At 46.6% G+C, this 18,657-nt stretch overlaps 1 protein-coding gene across 1 annotated transcript in view; it reads right to left on the reverse strand.

Annotated features, from left to right (window-relative positions):
- The window catches only part of NOC4L (nucleolar complex associated 4 homolog), a 51,912-nt gene extending 35,263 nt beyond the window's left edge, over positions 1–16,649 (reverse strand). Inside the window, exons 1-10 of the mRNA XM_075321960.1 lie at positions 16,492–16,649; positions 13,719–13,839; positions 11,097–11,203; positions 9,959–10,066; positions 9,715–9,864; positions 3,451–3,550; positions 2,338–2,372; positions 2,209–2,259; positions 2,019–2,130; positions 1,868–1,928 (exon numbers count right to left, since the gene is read on the reverse strand). Of these exons, the coding sequence (XP_075178075.1) occupies positions 1,868–1,928; positions 2,019–2,130; positions 2,209–2,259; positions 2,338–2,372; positions 3,451–3,550; positions 9,715–9,864; positions 9,959–10,066; positions 11,097–11,203; positions 13,719–13,839; positions 16,492–16,638 (992 nt within the window). The 5' untranslated portion in view covers positions 16,639–16,649. The remainder of the gene's footprint in view (positions 1–1,867; positions 1,929–2,018; positions 2,131–2,208; positions 2,260–2,337; positions 2,373–3,450; positions 3,551–9,714; positions 9,865–9,958; positions 10,067–11,096; positions 11,204–13,718; positions 13,840–16,491) is intronic.
- Between the last annotated feature and the right edge of the window lie 2,008 nt (positions 16,650–18,657).

Consider the following 18,657-nt stretch of genomic DNA (forward strand, 5'->3'; position numbering starts at 1 on the left):
GGGGACTAAAGTTATAAGCGCGGCCGGCAAATAAGCGCGGTCGGCGAGGTAGTCCCCGGCGCACTAACACACCCAGCAGTGCTGCAGTGTGTATGGCACAAGCGCTCATGCGCGGTCCCACAAGGGGACACAGAGTACCTCACAGTAGCAGGGCCTTGTCCCTGACGATACCCGGCTCCTGTCCAGCAGATTTCCCAGGGGCTGCGGAGGGAGCACGGTCCCCGTGCCTGGAGACCGATTAGGATCCCACTTCACCCAGAGCCCTTAAGGGATGGGGAAGGAAAACAGCATGTGGCTCCTGCCTATGTACCCGCAATGGGTACCTCAACAACACCGCCGACCAGAGTGGGGTGAGAAGGGAGCATGCTGGGGGCCCTGTTATGGGCCCTCTTTTCTTCCATCCGACATAGTCAGCAGCTGCTGCTGACTAAGATGTGGAGCTATGCGTGGATGTCAGCCTCCTTCGCACAAAGCATAAAAACTGAGGAGCCCGTGATGCACAGGGGGTGTATAGGCAGAAGGGGAGGGGCTTTACACTTTTAAGTGTAATACTTTGTGTGGCCTCCGGAGGCAGAAGCTATACACCCAATTGTCTGGGTCTCCCAATGGAGCGACAAAGAAACAACAATCTCAGAATCGCCAGGATCCGTTGAAGCGTTCCAGAGTTATAACCTGTCAAAGTGACACTGGTCAGCATTGCAAAAAAATGGCCCGGTCATTAGGGTGTTTTAGTGGCCGGGGGTGAAGGGGTTAAATCTGAGACAATTTTTTGTAGCCTTCCCCTGAACAACTATGTTGAATAATCTTTGTTTTCAGATCATTTGAGAGTTGTTTTGAGGAGCCCATGATGCCACTCTTCATAGGAGATTCAAATAGGAGAACAACTTGCAAGTGGCCACCTTAAATTCCTTTTCTCATGATTGGATACACCTGCCTATGAAGTTCAAAGCTCAATGAGGTTACAAAATCAATTTAGTGTTTTAGTAAGTCAGTAAAAAGTAGCTAGGAGTGTTCAATCAAGAAATTGATAAGGGTGCCCATACTTTTGCACCGGTCAAATGTTGTTTAAATGCGGATTGCACATTTTCTGTTTAGTACAATAAACCTCATTTCAATCCAGAAATATGACTCAGTCCATCAGTTATTAGATATATGAAACTGAAATAGCTGTTGCAAAAACCCAAATTGTTATAAAGAAAAAAGGTTAACATTAATAGGGGTGCCCAAACTTTTTCATATGACTATACGTATGAGGACGTTGGAAAACCTTGGCTAACTTGAATTTCCCCTATAAAGTTCATGCAATGATGATTTGCGAAATCATAGCATAAAAACAGTTACATATTTAAGTGGTTGTCGACAACTGAACAATTGATGAACTGTGCGATGTAGGTCATCAATATGAGATCAGTGGTTGTCCAACACTAATCAATCAACTGTAATCTGCGCTAGTGGAGCTGGATATAGGCAGTGTATGGAGTAAAACAGCCCTCGCATCGCCTAGTGGCCACTGCTCAGTACTGCACTTCATCTGCCAGTGCTGTTTATGGCCACTTGGTGAAGGTGTCAGACTACCAACATCATCATCTTGATAATCTAGGTCATTAATTGTTTCGTCCCAGGCAACCCTTTTAATTTTGAGAAAGCTAGAAGTTAATGATTTTACCAATACAATGTATGAACTGTATCTGCAGGCACCATAGTGCATTGCATATATAAATGTAACTTGCATTTTTTTTTAAGAGTCCATATGGGTAATGACAAAGTCCTGCACTAATCTCAATCAGATTTATGAAAGTCTACAGTGGTAAGATACGGTATAATACAAACACTGCACAGATTTAGAATATTCATGACATTTACTTACAAATTGTGCTCGTGAATCAGAACAAAAAGCCCATTCAATGCAAGAAGACTTATGGCTCCACCTGAGCAAGCGTTCAAAAGATAGAAAGGGATTGTTAGATTTTACAAATGTCATAATTACAAAGAAAACTGCAGATCGTACTTCTCCTTACCAACATCATAAGCCACTGTAAGGAAGTCTATCATCAAAGCAGGTTTACACATGTGAGGCAATATGGACTCATGGAGGATCAAGAGCACCTTCTTGTATAGACTCACTGATAACTAGAAGAAAATTAAATGTGATATGTCATCTCAACGATTACAATGAAAGAAAAATAAAGCCTTACTCCAAGAACATACTTTGTGCTTTAGGAAGCTCATCCAGACTTTCTCAAAGGCCTTCTTATGTTCCTAGAATATAAGCCACAAACTATCACTGTCAGGTCAATTGTCTTGAGGAAATATCAAGACAACTCCTACTGGATGTACCTTCAGTTTTGCTGGCTTCCAATCATCCACTTTTTCTATTTAAGAAATAAAAAAACCAAAAAAAAAAAACACACGTCATGATTACAAGTTATCCCAACAAGACACTACGACACTCACAGCAAATAAATTAATAAATTGTGCGAAATATGGAACTCATTTCTCTGGGGAGACATGGTTGAACAGCGTGAATTGTGGGTTTTCTTAAAAAATAAAAAAAAAAAAAAATTACCCCCTTCCCCCCATGATTGAAGGGCACAATGGCACATGGGAAAATAGAACGAAGGAAGGAGGGATCCAGCACAAATCCTCGTGGTTAAAAGTAAAAAAACATCCTTTATTTCAAAAATTTAAAAGATCATCAGAGACCCGAAGTAGGGAACATATTTACAGTGGGCGCATAGGCAAACTTTACGCGTTTCGGACTGGGGGGGTAAAAACAACAGAGTCCTTAATCATATGAACTTATGATTAAGGACTCTGTTGTTTTTACCCCCCCCAGTCCGAAACGCGTAAAGTTTGCCTATGCGCCCACTGTAAATATGTTCCCTACTTCGGGTCTCTGATGATCTTTTAAATTTTTGAAATAAAGGATGTTTTTTTACTTTTAACCACGAGGATTTGTGCTGGATCCCTCCTTCCTTCGTTCTATTTTCCCATTACCTTGGCTGGCCTGGACCTTCCAGCGGATCCGTGCACCCAGGAGATCACAGCAGTGGAGTCGGCAGGTGAGCTGAAATACCTTTATTTCACAATGGCACATGCAGGAGAAGGCACCACACAGGAAAATGACTGAATGCTGTAACATCTTCTGCACAAGCATCACTGAACATTAAGGATTTGAAGACTAAAATCTTCTTCGAGCCTACGTCTCACGAGGAAACAGTAAGATCTTCACTACAGTAGTACCAAGATTTTCCATGGCATACAGAAGAAAAGTGATGTTGTTGCTCACAACACTCAGAAGCCAGCTAAAAAGGACAACGGTGACCTGACTGAGCACTGCGGTGAAACGCTAGGTTTCCCTTACACTAGTTTTGAGAAATCTTCTCCCACTGCCAAAGTTATTCTTTAGGAAGTATCACTGCTTAGACTCCAGATACAGGGTATTCTTACCTTTTTGAGATACTAGGAAGTTTGATAATTCACTCTCTGCTGGCATGTTAATAGACGAAAGGAGACCAAAAACATTGTTCTGGAAAACCGATGGCAAGGGCTGGAAATAAAGACGTTTTTACTAGGATGAACATGCATTAGCTTGCAAGGGTTGTTTAATGCTGAATTTGCTGCCCTCCTGACTTTAAAATAAGCCCTCCTCCTTTACTCAATATAACAAAAGTAGAGTACAGTCCATAATCCAAAACATTAGCCATTTCTAAAAGTTCACATACATCATCAGTTTGTTACATTTGCAAACACATTGCTTTGCTTAACCCCTTCAGCCCCAGGGCACTCTCCGTTTTTGTTTTTTGCTCCCCTTCTTCAGAGAGCCGTAACTTTTTTTTTCCCGTCAATCTTGCGATGTAAGGGCTTGTTTTTTTGCGGGACGAGTTGTACTTTTAAATGAAACCATAAGTTTTACCATATAGTGTACTGGAAAACGGCAAAAAAATTCCAAGTGCAGAAAAATTGCAAAAAAAGTGTGATCGTACAATAGTTTTTGGGATATTTTATTCACTGTGTTCACTATATGGTAAAACTGATGTATCTATGTGATGCCTCAGGTCAGAGCGAGTTTGTAGACACCAAACATGTATAGGTTTACTTGTGTCTAAGGGGTTAAAGAATTCACAAGCTTGTCCAAAAAAAGTGGCGTACGTTTTGCGCCATTTTCCAAAACCCGTAGCGTTCTCATTTCTCGGGATCTGAGGCTCAGTGACTGCTTATTTTTCCGCCTGAAGGACTCGCCTACCTAGACTGGCATCTGCCGAAGCATAGGTATGCACTTGATAGTGTTTCGTGAAAGTGTGCACACTAGACCACGTAGCTGCCTGACACACCTGCTGAGCCGTAGCCCGGTGCCGCAATGCCCAGGACGCACCTACGGCTCTGGTAGAGTGGGCTTTCAGCCCTGAAAGGAGCGGAAGCCCCGAAGAACGGTAGGCCTCGAGAATCGGTTCCTTGATCCACCTAGCCAAGGTTGACTTGGAGGCCTGAGAGCCCTTACGCTGGCCAGCGGCAAGGACAAAGAGCGCATCTGAACGGCGCAGGGGCGCCGTGTGAGACACGTAGAACCGGAGTGCTCTCACTAGATCCAAAGAGTGCAAATCCTTTTCACACTGGTGAATTGGATTAGGGCAAAAGAAAGGCAAGGAGATATCCTGATTTAGATGAAAAGGGGATACCACCTTAGGGAGAAATTCCGGGACAGGACGCAGAACCACCTTATCCTGGTGGAAAACCAGGAAGGGAGCTTTGCATGACAGCGCTGCAAGCTCAGACACTCTCCGAAGTGATGTGACTGCCACCAGGAAGGCCACCTTCTGAGAAAGACGGGAGAGAGAGACATCCCGCAGCGGCTCAAAAGGCGGCTTTTGAAGAGCCGTCAGAACTCTGTTAAGATCCCAGGGTTCCAACGGACGTTTGTAAGGTGGAACCATGTGGCAAACCCCCCTGCAGGAACGTGCGGACCTGCGGAAGCCTGGCTAGACGCTTTTGAAAAAAAAACACGGAGAGCGCCGATACTTGGCCCTTGAGAGAGCCGAGGGACAAACCCTTGTCCATTCCAGATTGAAGGAATGAAAGAAAAGTGGGTAAGGCAAACGGCCATGGAGGAAAACCATTATCAGAGCACCAGGATAGGAAGATTTGCCAAGACCTGTAATAGATCTTGGCAGACGTTGGCTTCCTGGCTTGTCTCATAGTGGCAATGACATCCTGAGATAACCCTGAAGACGCTAGGATCCAGGACTCAATGGCCACACAGTCAGGTTGAGGGCCACAGAATTCAGATGGAAAAACAAGCCTTGTGACAGCAAGTCTGGGCGGTCTGGAAGTGCCCACGGTTGACCCACCGTGAGATGCCACAGATCCGGATACCACAACCGCCTCGGCCAGTCTGGAGCGACGAGAATGGCGCGACGGCAGTCGGACCTGATCTTGCGTAACACTCTGGGCAGCATCGCCAGAGGGGGAAACACATAAGGCAGTCGAAACTGCGACCAATCCTGGACTAACGCGTCCGCCGCCAGAGCTCTGTGATCCCGAGACCGTGCCATGAAGGCCGGGACCTTGTTGTTGTGCCGTGACGCCATGAGATCGACGTCCGGCGTTCCCCAGCGGCGACAGATCTCTTGAAACACGTCTGGGTGCAGAGACCATTCCCCCGCGTCCATGCCCTGACGACTGAGAAAATCTGCTTCTCAGTTTTCTACGCCCGGGATGTGAACTGCGGAGATGGTGGAGCCTGTGTCTTCCACCCACTGCAGAATCCGCTGGACTTCCTGGAAGGCTTGACGACTCCGAGTGCCGCCTTGGTGGTTGATGTAGGCGACGGCAGTGGCGTTGTCCGACTGGATACGGATCTGCCTGCCCTCCAGCCACCGATGGAAAGCCAATAGGGCTAGATACACTGTCCGTGGTGACCACAGCCCAGGTGGGGGGTAGGAAGGATTTTCCCTGCGACAGAGTTGGGAAGGAGCCACCACTGAAGTGACGTCTTAGTTGCAAGGGAAAGGGAGACGTTCCTGTCGAGTGAAGTCGACCTCCTGTCCCATTTGCGGAGAATGTCCCACTGGAGTGGCCGCAGATGGAATTGCGCGAAGGGCACTGCCTCCATCGCTGCCACCATCTTCCCCAGGAAGTGCATGAGGCGCCTCAAGGGGTGTGACTGACCCCGAAGAAGAGATTGCACCCCTGCCTGCAGCGAAAGCTGTTTGTCCAGTGGTAGCATGACTACTGCTGACTGAGTATGAAACTCCATCCCAAGGTACGTCAGTGAATGGGTCGGTGTCAACTTGGATTTTGGGAAGTTGATGATCCAACCGAACTGCTGGAGAGTCGCCAGAGCGACGGAAAGGTTGTTTTGACACGCCATCTGAGAGGGTGCCCTGACCAGGAGATCGTCTAAGTAGGGAATCACCGAGTGGCCCTGTGAGTGTAGGACCGCCACAACAGATGCCATGACCTTGGTGAACACCCGTGGGGCTGTCGCCAGGCCGAAAGGCAATGCCACGAACTGGAGGTGTTCGTCCCCGATATACTGCCCTTATCTCCAGGATATTTCATTTGCGGAGAATGTCCCATTGGAGTGGCCGCAGATGAAATTGCGCGAACGGCACTGCCTCCATGGCTGCCACCATCTTCCCCAGGAAGTGCATGAGGCGCCTTAAGGGGTGTGACTGACTCCGAAGAAGTGATTGCACCCCTGCCTGCAGAGAAAGCTGTTTGTCCCGCGGTAGCTTGACTACCGCTGGCTGTGTATGAAACTCCATCCCGAGGTAAGTCAGTGATTGGGTCGGTGTCAACTTGGATTTCGGGAAGTTGATGATCCACCCGAACTGCTGGAGAGAGATCCAACACCTGGTTGATGGACGAGATAAGATCATTTACTAAGGCGTCCCCCCTCAGGTGTATCAAGGTTAAGGGCGAAGGCAGGGTCAGAGCCCTGAGCTCCCACGTCCGCCTCGTCTTCCTGAAAGTCCTCAAGCTGGGATCCCGAGCAGTGTGAGGATGTCGGGGAAGAGTCCCAGCGAGACTGCTTAGCCGGTCGGGGGCTGCGGTCCGGGCAGGAGTCCTCCGCCTGAGACCTAGGGGCCAACCTGGGAGCGCGCTGTGGCGCGGACCGAGAGGGGCCTGGAGGAGACAAGCTAACAGGGGCCGGGGCCTGTGAAAGGTCCGGTCTGGACTGCAATGCCTCAAGGAGCTTAGAAGACCATTTGTCCATAGACTGTGCAATGGATTGAGAAAGAGACAGAGAGTTTCTCAGCGAAAGAGGCCAACACCGGTGACTCTGTCCCTGCAGCCTGCTCAGGGGGAGCAGGGGGGTCTACCTGAGCCGAAGGGCCCACCAGTGCCCGAGGCTCCGGCTGAGCAAGCGTGGCAGGAGTAGAGCATTGCTCACAGTGGGGGTACGTGGATCCCGCAGGCAACATAGCCCCACAAGAGGTACAGGCAGCGAAAAAAAAAAACCTGTGCCTTAGTAGCTTTGCTCCTTGTGGACGACATGCTGTTGTCTCCTAGGAGAGTGACCACTGAGAGTATATGGGGAAAGGGTATACGGACTGACCGAACAGAGATAGATAGATAAATATATATATATTATGATATAGATATATATATCTATATCTATATCATAATATATATATATATTATATCTATATCTATATCTGTTCCGGCACCCTAGGGGGGCCAGCACCGGGTGACCGGTGTGGCTTACCGACCGCTAACGAGCAGAGTGTGTCCTCCAGATTCCCTGTCTTGGATCCCCCGGAGCTGCTGAGCTGCGTTCACTGAGAAGCATCCACCGGCAGAATGCCAGAAAATGGCCGCCGGAGCTCTCAGGGGAGGAGTGGGGCCGAGGGCGGCGCCAGCAAAGAGCGGGAATCTGGGGTCCCCCCAGTGGTCAGTGAGGGGGGAGGAAGACATGCAGGATGCTCCAGCCCTCACATACGACGTCATGTCGGTAACCCCGCCCTTACCCCTGACAGGCAGGCCCGGGGGCGGGATTTTCGCGACTAGGCCACGGTGAAGCCGGGGACTAAATTTGAGGCCGCGCACGACAAGCAGGCACGGTCGGCGCGGAAGTCCACCGGCCTCCTCAGTTTTACAACTACCGCGGCTTCCGGGAAGAAGGTGCGCTCTCTGTACGATCCCCGATGGGGACACAGAGTCCCTTTAAGTAGCAGGGCCCGGTCTCTGGGGTTGAAGAGGCTCCGGTCCGGCAGGTTCCACCAGGGGCTGCGGATGGAGCACGGTCCCAGCAAATGGATGACCGCTCAGGATCCCACTTCTCCCAGAGCCGCATAAGGGATGGTGAAGGAGACGGCATGTGGCTCCAGCCTCCGTACCCGCAATGGGTACCTCAACCTTAACAACACCGCCGACATAGTGGGGTGAGAAGGGAACATGCCGGGGGCCCCGTGGGGGTCCTCTTTTCTTCCAACCGACATAACTAAGTCTGAGAATGCATGAGTGGATGTGTGCCTCCTTCCACACAAAGCATAAAACTGAGGAGCCCGTGGTCCACGGGAGGGTGTATAGGCAGAGGGGAGGGGTTACACTTTTTAAAGTGTAATACTTTGTGTGGCCTCCGGAGGCAGAAGCTATACACCCAATTGTCTGGGTCTCCCAATGGAGCGACAAAGAAATAGCTGCGGGAAACATGCGGCCGTACCTGCGAATATATCCGCAGGTACGAGCGCCCGTGGGCCCATGGCCTAAGCAGATAATCTCTGGGTGGGTATTCATATGGATTTCCGCCCCCCTGCCACCTGTTCCTCCCTCTATGGCAAGTATTATACAAACGATTCACTTTTTGAAGGACCTGTGGTGAGGTCATACCCATGTGACCAGTAGGCCTTAGCCAACAAAGCTAGATACCAGATCACATGGGTATGACCTCACACAGGTCCTTCAAAAAAGTGCATAGTTTGTATAATACTTACCATAGAGAACAGAGAGAGGGAGGAACAACAGGCAGTGGGGGCGGAAATCCATATGAATATCCACCCAGATATTATCTGCTCAGATGCAACTGTCACTCAAGAAGCTGCTGAATTTATAAACTTCCCTTTCGTGGATTTGAAAGCCTAAACATCAGAGCTGACCACTACAGGTATGTAGATAAACTGCCAGATAGTGTCAGTATAGCACTGGCTTTACCTTATATATGAAAATCCTGATGATTGGTTCCTTTAAAAAGGGACTGCCAGCACAGAAATACTTCCCAAACCAAGTACAGGCGTTCGGTGCATCATAGCTTGGCCAATCATTTTAGTGCAACTTCCCACCTGCATCTCTGCCCTTCCCGCTCTTTGATTGACAGCTCTGATTTCAAAGAACTAGAGAAGGGCAGAGACAGATGGAAAATAATCAGGGCAATATTTGGTTTGAGCTGACTGATTTCCTTTAATCTAAAATATCACAGTCAGTATATCAGCCTCAAAAGCGATCTCCGTTCACAGGGTTTGAGCTCTTCCCAGCATTCTCTGCTTGTTCAGTCCTATTAGGAAGCTTGCCTAAAACCCCAATCAAACTGACTTTACTAGAAGGCAATGTTCACTGTTTGCCATGGTTTATTTCAATAAATTTTAAAAAAAAAATCCTCATATACACAGATCATCTCTGCGTCAAGCTTGAAAGATCACAGCAAACAAAGCAAGACAGCTAAAATGTCATCAAATCAAAACGGCTAGCGAGGCTGCTCCCCAAATAACTTACTTCTTTGGTTTTTTGGTATACTTGTAGGACTCTTTCATTGATCACGGACAATGTGTAGTATCGGATGTCATCATATTCCAGATATTCTTGGAACCGAGATATTAAAGGGGAAGAATCAGTCTCCTCTTGGAGTAATCTATCTACAGCAAGCTAAAAAGGAAAAAAAAAAAAAAAAAAAAAAGGTAAATCCACAAATAGAATCAGAACAACATGGAATATGTTTACAACAATACCACTAGCTTACCTTCAACAAGCGACGTGGAAACCGGTAAGTATCCCTCCAACTGGCACTCTCCAAAGGGAACTTTCCTTCAAGCTGAAGAATCTTCAGAAGTGTGCACATTGCCAGCTCCTGTAGGACGCAAGGTGAGCGGAAGATTACTCTAATGTTACATTAAGATAGTTATGTTTATTAAACTATTATACAGCAAATGTCATCTTTGAAGTGGTTCCATGCTACTAGTCTTTCTACTAAGTAGAAGGAATTGTAAATGCTATTATCCTATCACAATCCCAGATGGGTTTAAAATGAAAATGAAGGATAGAAACATTTGAGCAGCGCTATTTTTATCATAGGAACAAGAAACGGCAGGTAAGATCCAGCTCAGACTCTAAGGATTAAATAAAACAGATTTCTATTTCATCTTGTTAAAATATATATCCATATAGGTAATATAGCACCGGCTTGATCACACTGAGATGACAGATGTATAACACACAACGCTTTTCGGCGGGACGCCTTCTGCAGGTCACACATTTAATCAGGTCACTTGATCACACCGGTGATATAATACCCATTTGGATACATATTTTAATAAGATGAAATAAAAGTAAGTTTTATTTAATCCTTGGAGTCTGAGCTGGATCCTTCCTCCCATTTCCTATTTCATGTTACCATACGGCTGGCTTTCGAGAACCGTGCTCAGACCCAGGATAGTCATTTGGAGGACTCACAACAGGCTTGCTCATGCAGCGTTGAGCGTTTTTTTTTCTTTTTTGTGTACAATTTTTATCATAGGAAGTTGCATGAAATAGTCTCCGTAACAATATGATCACGCTTGAGATGTGGCTTCAGTTTGTTATTTTTTAATGGAAATCAGAATGCCTCTATCTCTGCCGTTTGACATCATGACTATAGCACATAACCAATCACTAGGACCAGTAGATGTGCCCAGTACAAGGCAGCTGATCCCAGTGACTGGCTGCAGCTATCACATGCTGTAGACAGGACATCAGCATGGTAGCCCAATGAACCAACACCAGGGGCAGCACCAGAGTGGCAGGGGTTAGCCAAGAAAACAAAAAATGATGATGGAAAGCCCCTTTGGTACTATTAGCTAGACCTTCCCTGAATAACATAGGATCTAGACAGCCATACTGACCTGAACCTGGAAAGAAGTAGCATCAAGAAGTTCCACTAGGCAGGACACACAGCTGTTGTAGCGGTGCCGCATCCATATCTTGTACTTTTCTTCTGCACTCAGCGACTCTGCCCATACAAAGATTTCCAAAAATTAAAGTTACCCAAATATATTATAATCCCGAAGTAAATATATTTCATAGCAAACAAAAAAAACAAAAACCAAATACTGCTTCAAACGCTGAAGAAAAAATAAATGGCGCTATACAGTTGGTAGAAGAAGACAGACTAGACATCATTGGAAGGATTTATGATGAAATATTCACAAACTGATCCCCAGTACAATTAAGGCAATGTGCGCACATTGCATTCTGTGTGACAAATATTCTGCAGCGTTTTGTCACTGCATGTGCGCAGCTTTTCGGCTGTGTTTTCAAATTATTTCGAATGCGGAATGGATGCAGAATTCATAAGTTTTGGTCTGCCATAGACAGAGTGGGATAAGCATCCAAAACGCAGAAAATAAGCGACATGTTGCTTTTTAGAACGCAGCGAAATTTCAGCATGCAAATCGCTGCGTTCTAAAACGCAACGTGCGGATGGAATGTGCACAAGTTGCATAGACGTTGCTGGGGATGCAGAACGCATGCAATACGCAGACGTGCGCACACAGCCTAAAGCAGCCTAAACAGCAAAGGTTAACTGTCCACACATGAGAGAGACCAAGTGACCTACACACACTACATTTAGGAGTATAGCTGGGTTTACACACTGCAACATCGCAAAGGACATCGCTGTAACGTCACCGGTTTTGTGACGTAACAGCGACCTCCCTAAGTCTCTGCTAAGTCGCTGGTGAGCTGTCAAACAGGCAAACCTGGCCAACAACTCAACAGCGATCCGGACCTGCAGAGCGACCTAGCTGGTTGTTGGGGGCGTTGATAAGCAGCCTTTTGAAAGGGAAGTTGCTAACAAAGTCGCTGCAAAGTCTTCACACACAAACTTTCCAGCGATGCATGCTGCACAGCGGGAAACAAAGGACCTAGGAATGATCCTGAACGATTTGTAACGATTACAACTTCACAGCAGGGGCCGGGTCGCTGATAGGTTTCACACACTGCAACATCGCAAACAACATCGCTATTGCGTCACAAAACCGGTGACGTTACAGCGATGTCGTTTGAGATGTTGCAGTGTGTAAACCCAGCTTAATTCTGCACTATTTATGTTATGTCTATATTTATTCATTAATTAATCAGTAGTGGTGAGGTTCACTGGATTGTCCTGGATACCTGCATCATTTACTCTCTTTTTAGATTTATATATGTCTTTTTTATTTTCAATAATACTTATTACATTTTTTGTTTTATTTTACTTAGACCCCCCCCCCCCCCTTTCTGTTGTGGGTATATTGGCTCTTAGCGAGTTCCACTCCTTTTATTTTTGGTCATTTATAGAAATTTATTGTATAGGGCACTAGTGACAGATACGTATGATGCACAGAGGCTGTAATCCAGACAATTAGTGACGCCCATACTATTAGATCCGGCAGGCTGTCCAGCACTATGTAAGTGCACCCCACAAAGACAGACACCACAAGCTAATGGCCTGGTTGCATCCTGCAAAAAATGAAAAATGTGCAAACTATTGATCAGCCATGCGTTGGACCACTTCTACTAGTGGTTTAAAGTGAACCTGTCAGGTGCAATATGCACCCAGAACCACAAGCAGTTCTGGGTGCATATTAGTGATCCCTGACTCTAGTAACATAGATAAAGATCTTTAGAAAAAGTATTTCTAAAGATTATTTATAATTCGCTAATGAAACCAGGGATTAGTCGCAAGGGCATTCGTTCCCTTGGCTAGTCTGCCTCCTTTGGGCATACTAACATGATAATAAATGCACAGTGTCAGAGGTATGGTCACTCTCACCTCTGCTGCCACCGCTGGTTTTCGGCTCAATGCACACAATCAGAATGAACACTACATCAGTGTGAAGCCGAAATACATACACCTGGTTTCATAGTACACGACTGGAAGTCCGGGGACTTCTGATCATGCGCACTGACCAGAAATCCAGTGTCGGGTGCAGTGTCAGCAGAGAGCAGTGAGATCGACCATGCCTCTGACACTGCACGTTCATTAGTATGTTAGTACACCCACAGGGCCGTGCTTAAATGGGGGTCAACTAGCCAAGGGAAGTAATCAACTTGGGACTAGTCCCAGGCCTCAATAGCATGTTATAAAAGATCTTTAGAATTACTTTTTCTAAAAATCTCTATCCATGCTAGTGTATACAGGGACGGTTAGGCAGGGATTAGCAATATGCACCCAGAACTGCTCCTGGTCCTGGGTGCATATTACACCTGACAGGTTCACTTTAATCAGAAACACAGACTAATCTGTCAGATCTGGACAATATTTAAAATAAGATTATGTTACAACAATACCCCTGCTCTCACCAACAGGCAAATTCGGGCCAGTCGGGTCATAACTGTCTATACAAATGTTGGAGAAAGGTTATCTTGCTATATCCTGATTACATCCAATCCAATTTACTTTAGCTGTCTATATGCAGCATTACTTACATCAAAGGAACAGCATGGAGTTGTATCACTACTGCAGCTTTGAAGGTTGTGCTCACCTGACAAGCTCTCGTCTTCAGCTGGAAGGTCGCCAGCATGGAGTTCTCCTTTCTCCAGTAAAGATTCAAACAGCTTTGAGCAGGTCCGAACTGCAGCGAGGACGACATCTTCATTCTCAGACTGAAGGAGACAAACAGTACAAGCTTTTCATCACAGACTGATATGTATGATACAGAAGAATGGGCTAAGATAAAATCCAGAAGCATTTAGTACTAGCCCCGTCACCCCCAGGCGATTTTCTCAGAGTTTTTTATGCTCTTCTTCCAAGAGCCGTAACTTTTTTATTTTACCGTCAATCTTGCCATATGAGCGCCTATTTTTTGCGGGACAAGTTGTACTTTTGAAAGAAACCATTAGTTTTACCATATAGAGTATTGGAAAACAGGAAACATTTCAAGTGCTGTGAAATCGCAAGAAGAAAAAAAAAGAAAGAAAAAAAGAAATGTGCAATTGCACGATTGTTTTAGGGTATATTTTATTCACTGTGTTCACTATATGGTAAAACAGACGTGTCAGTGTGATGCCTCAGGTCGGTACAAGTTTGTAGATACCAAACATGTATATGTTCTTTTTTATCTAAGGGGTTAAGAAAATTCAAAAATTTGTCCAATAAAAAAATAATAGTAGTGCTTTTGTCGCCATTTTCTGAGACCCGTAGCGTTCTCATTTTTCTGGATCTGGGGCTCAGTGAGGGCTTATTTTTTGCATCTTGACGTGGCGTTTTTAATTGTACCATTTTTGTTCCGGATGCTCCATTTTCATCGCCTATTACTGCATTTTTTTATTATTTTTTTCATATTTTGAAAAATAAATGTTAAAAAAAAAAAAGTATTTTACTAGTCCCCTTTGGGAACTTTATGGCTCAGCAGTCTGATCGCGTGTTCATTTGTGCTGATCAGAGCTGCACAGCTCTGCTCAACGAAAACGGAGCGTTCCTGTGAGAGACGGCACTCTGTCTGCTCTAACGCCCCCTTCACACGTCAGTGATTCTGGTACGTTTGTGCTTTTTTTTTTTTAAACGTACCAGAATCACTGACATACGCAGACACATTATAATCAATGGGTCTGCTCACACATCAGTGATTTTTCACTGACCGTGTCTCCGTGCGGCGTACCCGCATGTCCGTGATTCTGCAGGGAGACAAGTCAGTTTTTTTCTGGCATCACTGATGACTCACGGACCACACTATGGTGTGATCCGTGAAACACGTACCAGAAAAACACTGACATATTAAATAATAAACATTTTCAACTCACCATTCCAGCGACGCACTGTGCAGCCTCCGCTCTCTGCAGCTCCTGACCGGCTCATGAATATTCATGAAAGCAGGAACAGCCGACCCGGATGTAGCTGCAGAGAGCGGTGGGCGGACGCTGCAGAGCCGAGGAGTTCAGCACCACGGACAGCAGGAGCGAAGGCAGGTGAGTAATGTCCAATTGCAATCACGGAACACGGAGGGACATGTGCGTGTGTCACACGTCAGTATTTTTCTCTGACGTGTGAAGGGGGCCTTACAGGAAGTATGTCGTGGCAGCATCGGGCGTCATCCCATACCCCGAGCTACCATGGCAACCACAGGATCCCCTTGATCATGTGACTGGGCCGACGATGGCGGCAGGGAACAACCTATTATAAAAGATTCACAGAATAGAACATAAATTCAAAAGAAGTAAAAAAAAAACAAAAAAAAAAACAAAAAAACAGAAAGCCATACGCCAGCAAGGGTCAAACAGCAAACGCAGTAGCAGCAGGTAGCTGGCCCCCCTATGATGAACGCAGGGGCAACACAGGTGCAGAATACCCAGGAGACAGCCAATCTTAACATACCATTTCATGAAGGGGGTGGTTGCTGATATCAAACATGCACACAGATGAGGTTTGCATAGGGCGCCAGTCACATAGGTAGGTGTGTAGCAGTGTCTGGCTTACAGCCTATTGATGACGCCCGTACTATTAGATCAGGCGGGCGGCCCAGCACTATACAAGTGCATCATACAGGACAGACCAACCTGTGGGGCAGTCTAGATCCGGCGCCTCCTCTCTTCTGGAAGATGACGCGTTCTACATCATTTACAGGGTCTTCCATCGTGCTCCTGCACTTCTCTCTGCCTCACGAGGGTAAAGCAAAGTATTGTGATGTGCATGTGTGGGCAATGGTCAAAGAATGCCTGCGCCTTACAATACTTTGCTCTACCCTCAGGAGGCAGAGAGAAGTGCGATGAAAGGTTGTGTGGATGACATAGAAGGTGTCATACATACCGAGCAAGACGTGAGGAGGTGCCGGATCTACACCAGAGACACCCATTGGATTGGATTGCCCAGCAGGGGAGAGTAAAGGGTCTTTTTTTTTACCTTATGCAGAGCTGCTGAGGAACACACACACATATATATATATATATATATATATATATATATATATATCATTCCAGAGGTCAGTATATAAGGGCATAATGGGGGTGGCTACACTTTATATGGGGAAAACCTGGTGAAAGGATCCCATTAAGGGGTCATTCCATGGCGACAAGACCTCTCTCTAATTGTGCCTCCTACCACCAATGATCCTGGGATCGCAGTGCCTCACAGTCGCGTCCACATCACACACACACGCACGCACGCACGCTCACGCTCACGCTCACGCAGTCTCTCCCTGGGGATCACTGTCCCTACTGTGGACCCAGGTCCTAGGAGGAAGCCATAAGCACTGGTCAGCAGAGGGTTAATGGCGCTATATACACAGCACTCACACACCACTGCCTCACATTCTCCATTACCTCCAGGTATTCGAGGATATCAAACACAGAGTTGGCGTTGGCCCGGCTCTGGAGCACCTCCCCGAGCTTATTGTCCAGCTCCTGCCTCACGGAATTGCTGTCGTTGCCCCGGAGCCGGTTTGCACGCTTCTCCTTGCGCGCCGCCATGTTTGATCACGTGTAAGTAGGATCTAGGACCGGCTTTGATGCGCATGCGCGAATGGCTTACAGTCTGGCGGAAGAATAGCAACGCGTCCAATGTGATCCGCCGGAAGATTTGTGCTCTCTATGATGTACTGATGTAGGAAGATGCAAGTGACATTACGTATATGTCCAGCATTGGAGCTGTGCCATAGAGTACAGTTGTTGGGGACGTCGTCCCAGTACAGAATACCCCCTTATGGCTGATAGCAGGGAGCAATAGCTTGTCTCCTTTAATAAAGATCATCTAGAAGAGTAACAGGATTCAGGGCATGATTCAAAACTGATTAATATGCCAAGTGCCATTTCCCCTGGTGTGGTGAGGGATAATCACACTACTGAACTGGATCACAATCAGATTTGCCAAATTCTTGGACCATTAGAGGGAGAAAAAAAAGTCCAATTTTTCCTGACTCCATAGAAAAATAAAAAGAGGCATCTGTGATTTATTTTTTTAAATTGATGGCGATTGAAAAGATTATTGTCATTTTACTGCTTATAGTTATATTAGAATACAGCGCTATTGGGCGTTTTATCACCGATCACCCGTATAATGGCCTGTACATAAACAATACTGCCTGGGCTTGATGTATAACTATAATAACATCACCATACTAGAGGCGTCTCAGCCCTCCTCACACTGAGGAGCTCACACGTCTCCAATCCCAATGTTACCCATGTTTTAATCCAATAACAATTCTGCTTAAAGGCTTTCTCTAGTCCTTATTTATTTTTAGAAATCCCCAGCATGACTAAAGAATTAATAAAAATATATATCTATCTATATATATCATTGCCTTATTCTGTCTGTCTGTCTGTCTTGCTCCAAAATTATGGCGTTACAGTGACAACCATCAAATTGGCCGCTCGCCTCAGCTCTGACCCCCGCACGGATTGGCCTCTCGCCCCGGCCCCCTGCACGCATTGACCGCTCGGCCAGGCCCCGCCCCCCTCACGCATTGGATGCTCACCCTGGCCCCGCCCCCCGCACGCATTCCCCGAACCCACACGGAGCTTCGACTCCCAGGTGACTGTTGCACCCCCGGAAGCCCACACCGGCAAGACAAAAGTGGAGAAAAGCCGGATGTGTGAAACCACTAGCTTACCCCGGCTCCCGGCACACGTGTGCCGGAGCCGGCGTAGGCTGGTAACCATGGTACACACCGGGTAACTATAGAAACCGCTTTCCTTAGTTACCCAATGTGTAACAGGGTTACTAGCTTACCGCGGCTCCCGACACACGTCAGCACTGTCGCTTTGAATAGTTACTTAGGCTAATTTCACACATCAGTTTTTTTCCATCAGGCACAATCCGGAAAAAAAAAGGGTAAAACGGATCCGGCGCCGGATCCGTTTTATCCCCATTGATTTGTATTAGCGCCGGATTGTGCCTGATGGCCTTGCGTTGCATCCGGCTTTTGCCGGATCTGTCATAATTGCCTAAAGCGGCGGCCGGAGGGAACGTATCTTGTAAAGTTTTTTTGTCCGGCAAAAAAACCGCATCGCGCCGGATCCGGCGCGATGTCGCGTGTTTTACAATGGAAGCCTATGGACGCCGGCGTAATGCGGTAAAAAACGGATGCAGACGCCGGATCCGTTTTTGTAAACTGAGCATACTCCAATGTATTGAAACAAACGGATCCAGCAAAAAAAAATAGACGAAAAAAATGCAAAAACGGATGCGCCGGATCCGTTTTTTGACGGATCAGGTATATTGGTACCGTCAAAAAAAAGGATCAGGCACATCAGTTTTTGCATATTCTGCGCCGGATCCGTTGTATCAGGCACAAGCCGGATTGTGCCTGATGCCAAAAACTGATGTGTGAAATTAGCCTAAAGGCCGCTTTACACACTGCGATATCGGTACCGATATCGCCAGCATGCGTACCCGCACCCATCGGTTGTGCGACACGGGAAAATCTCTGCCCGTTTTGCACAACATCGGCCGGACTTATCACACATACTTACCTTCCCTGCAACGTCGCT

This window comes from Anomaloglossus baeobatrachus, chromosome 1 (genome assembly GCF_048569485.1).
Source record: "Anomaloglossus baeobatrachus isolate aAnoBae1 chromosome 1, aAnoBae1.hap1, whole genome shotgun sequence".
Taxonomy (NCBI): Eukaryota; Metazoa; Chordata; class Amphibia; order Anura; family Aromobatidae; genus Anomaloglossus; species Anomaloglossus baeobatrachus.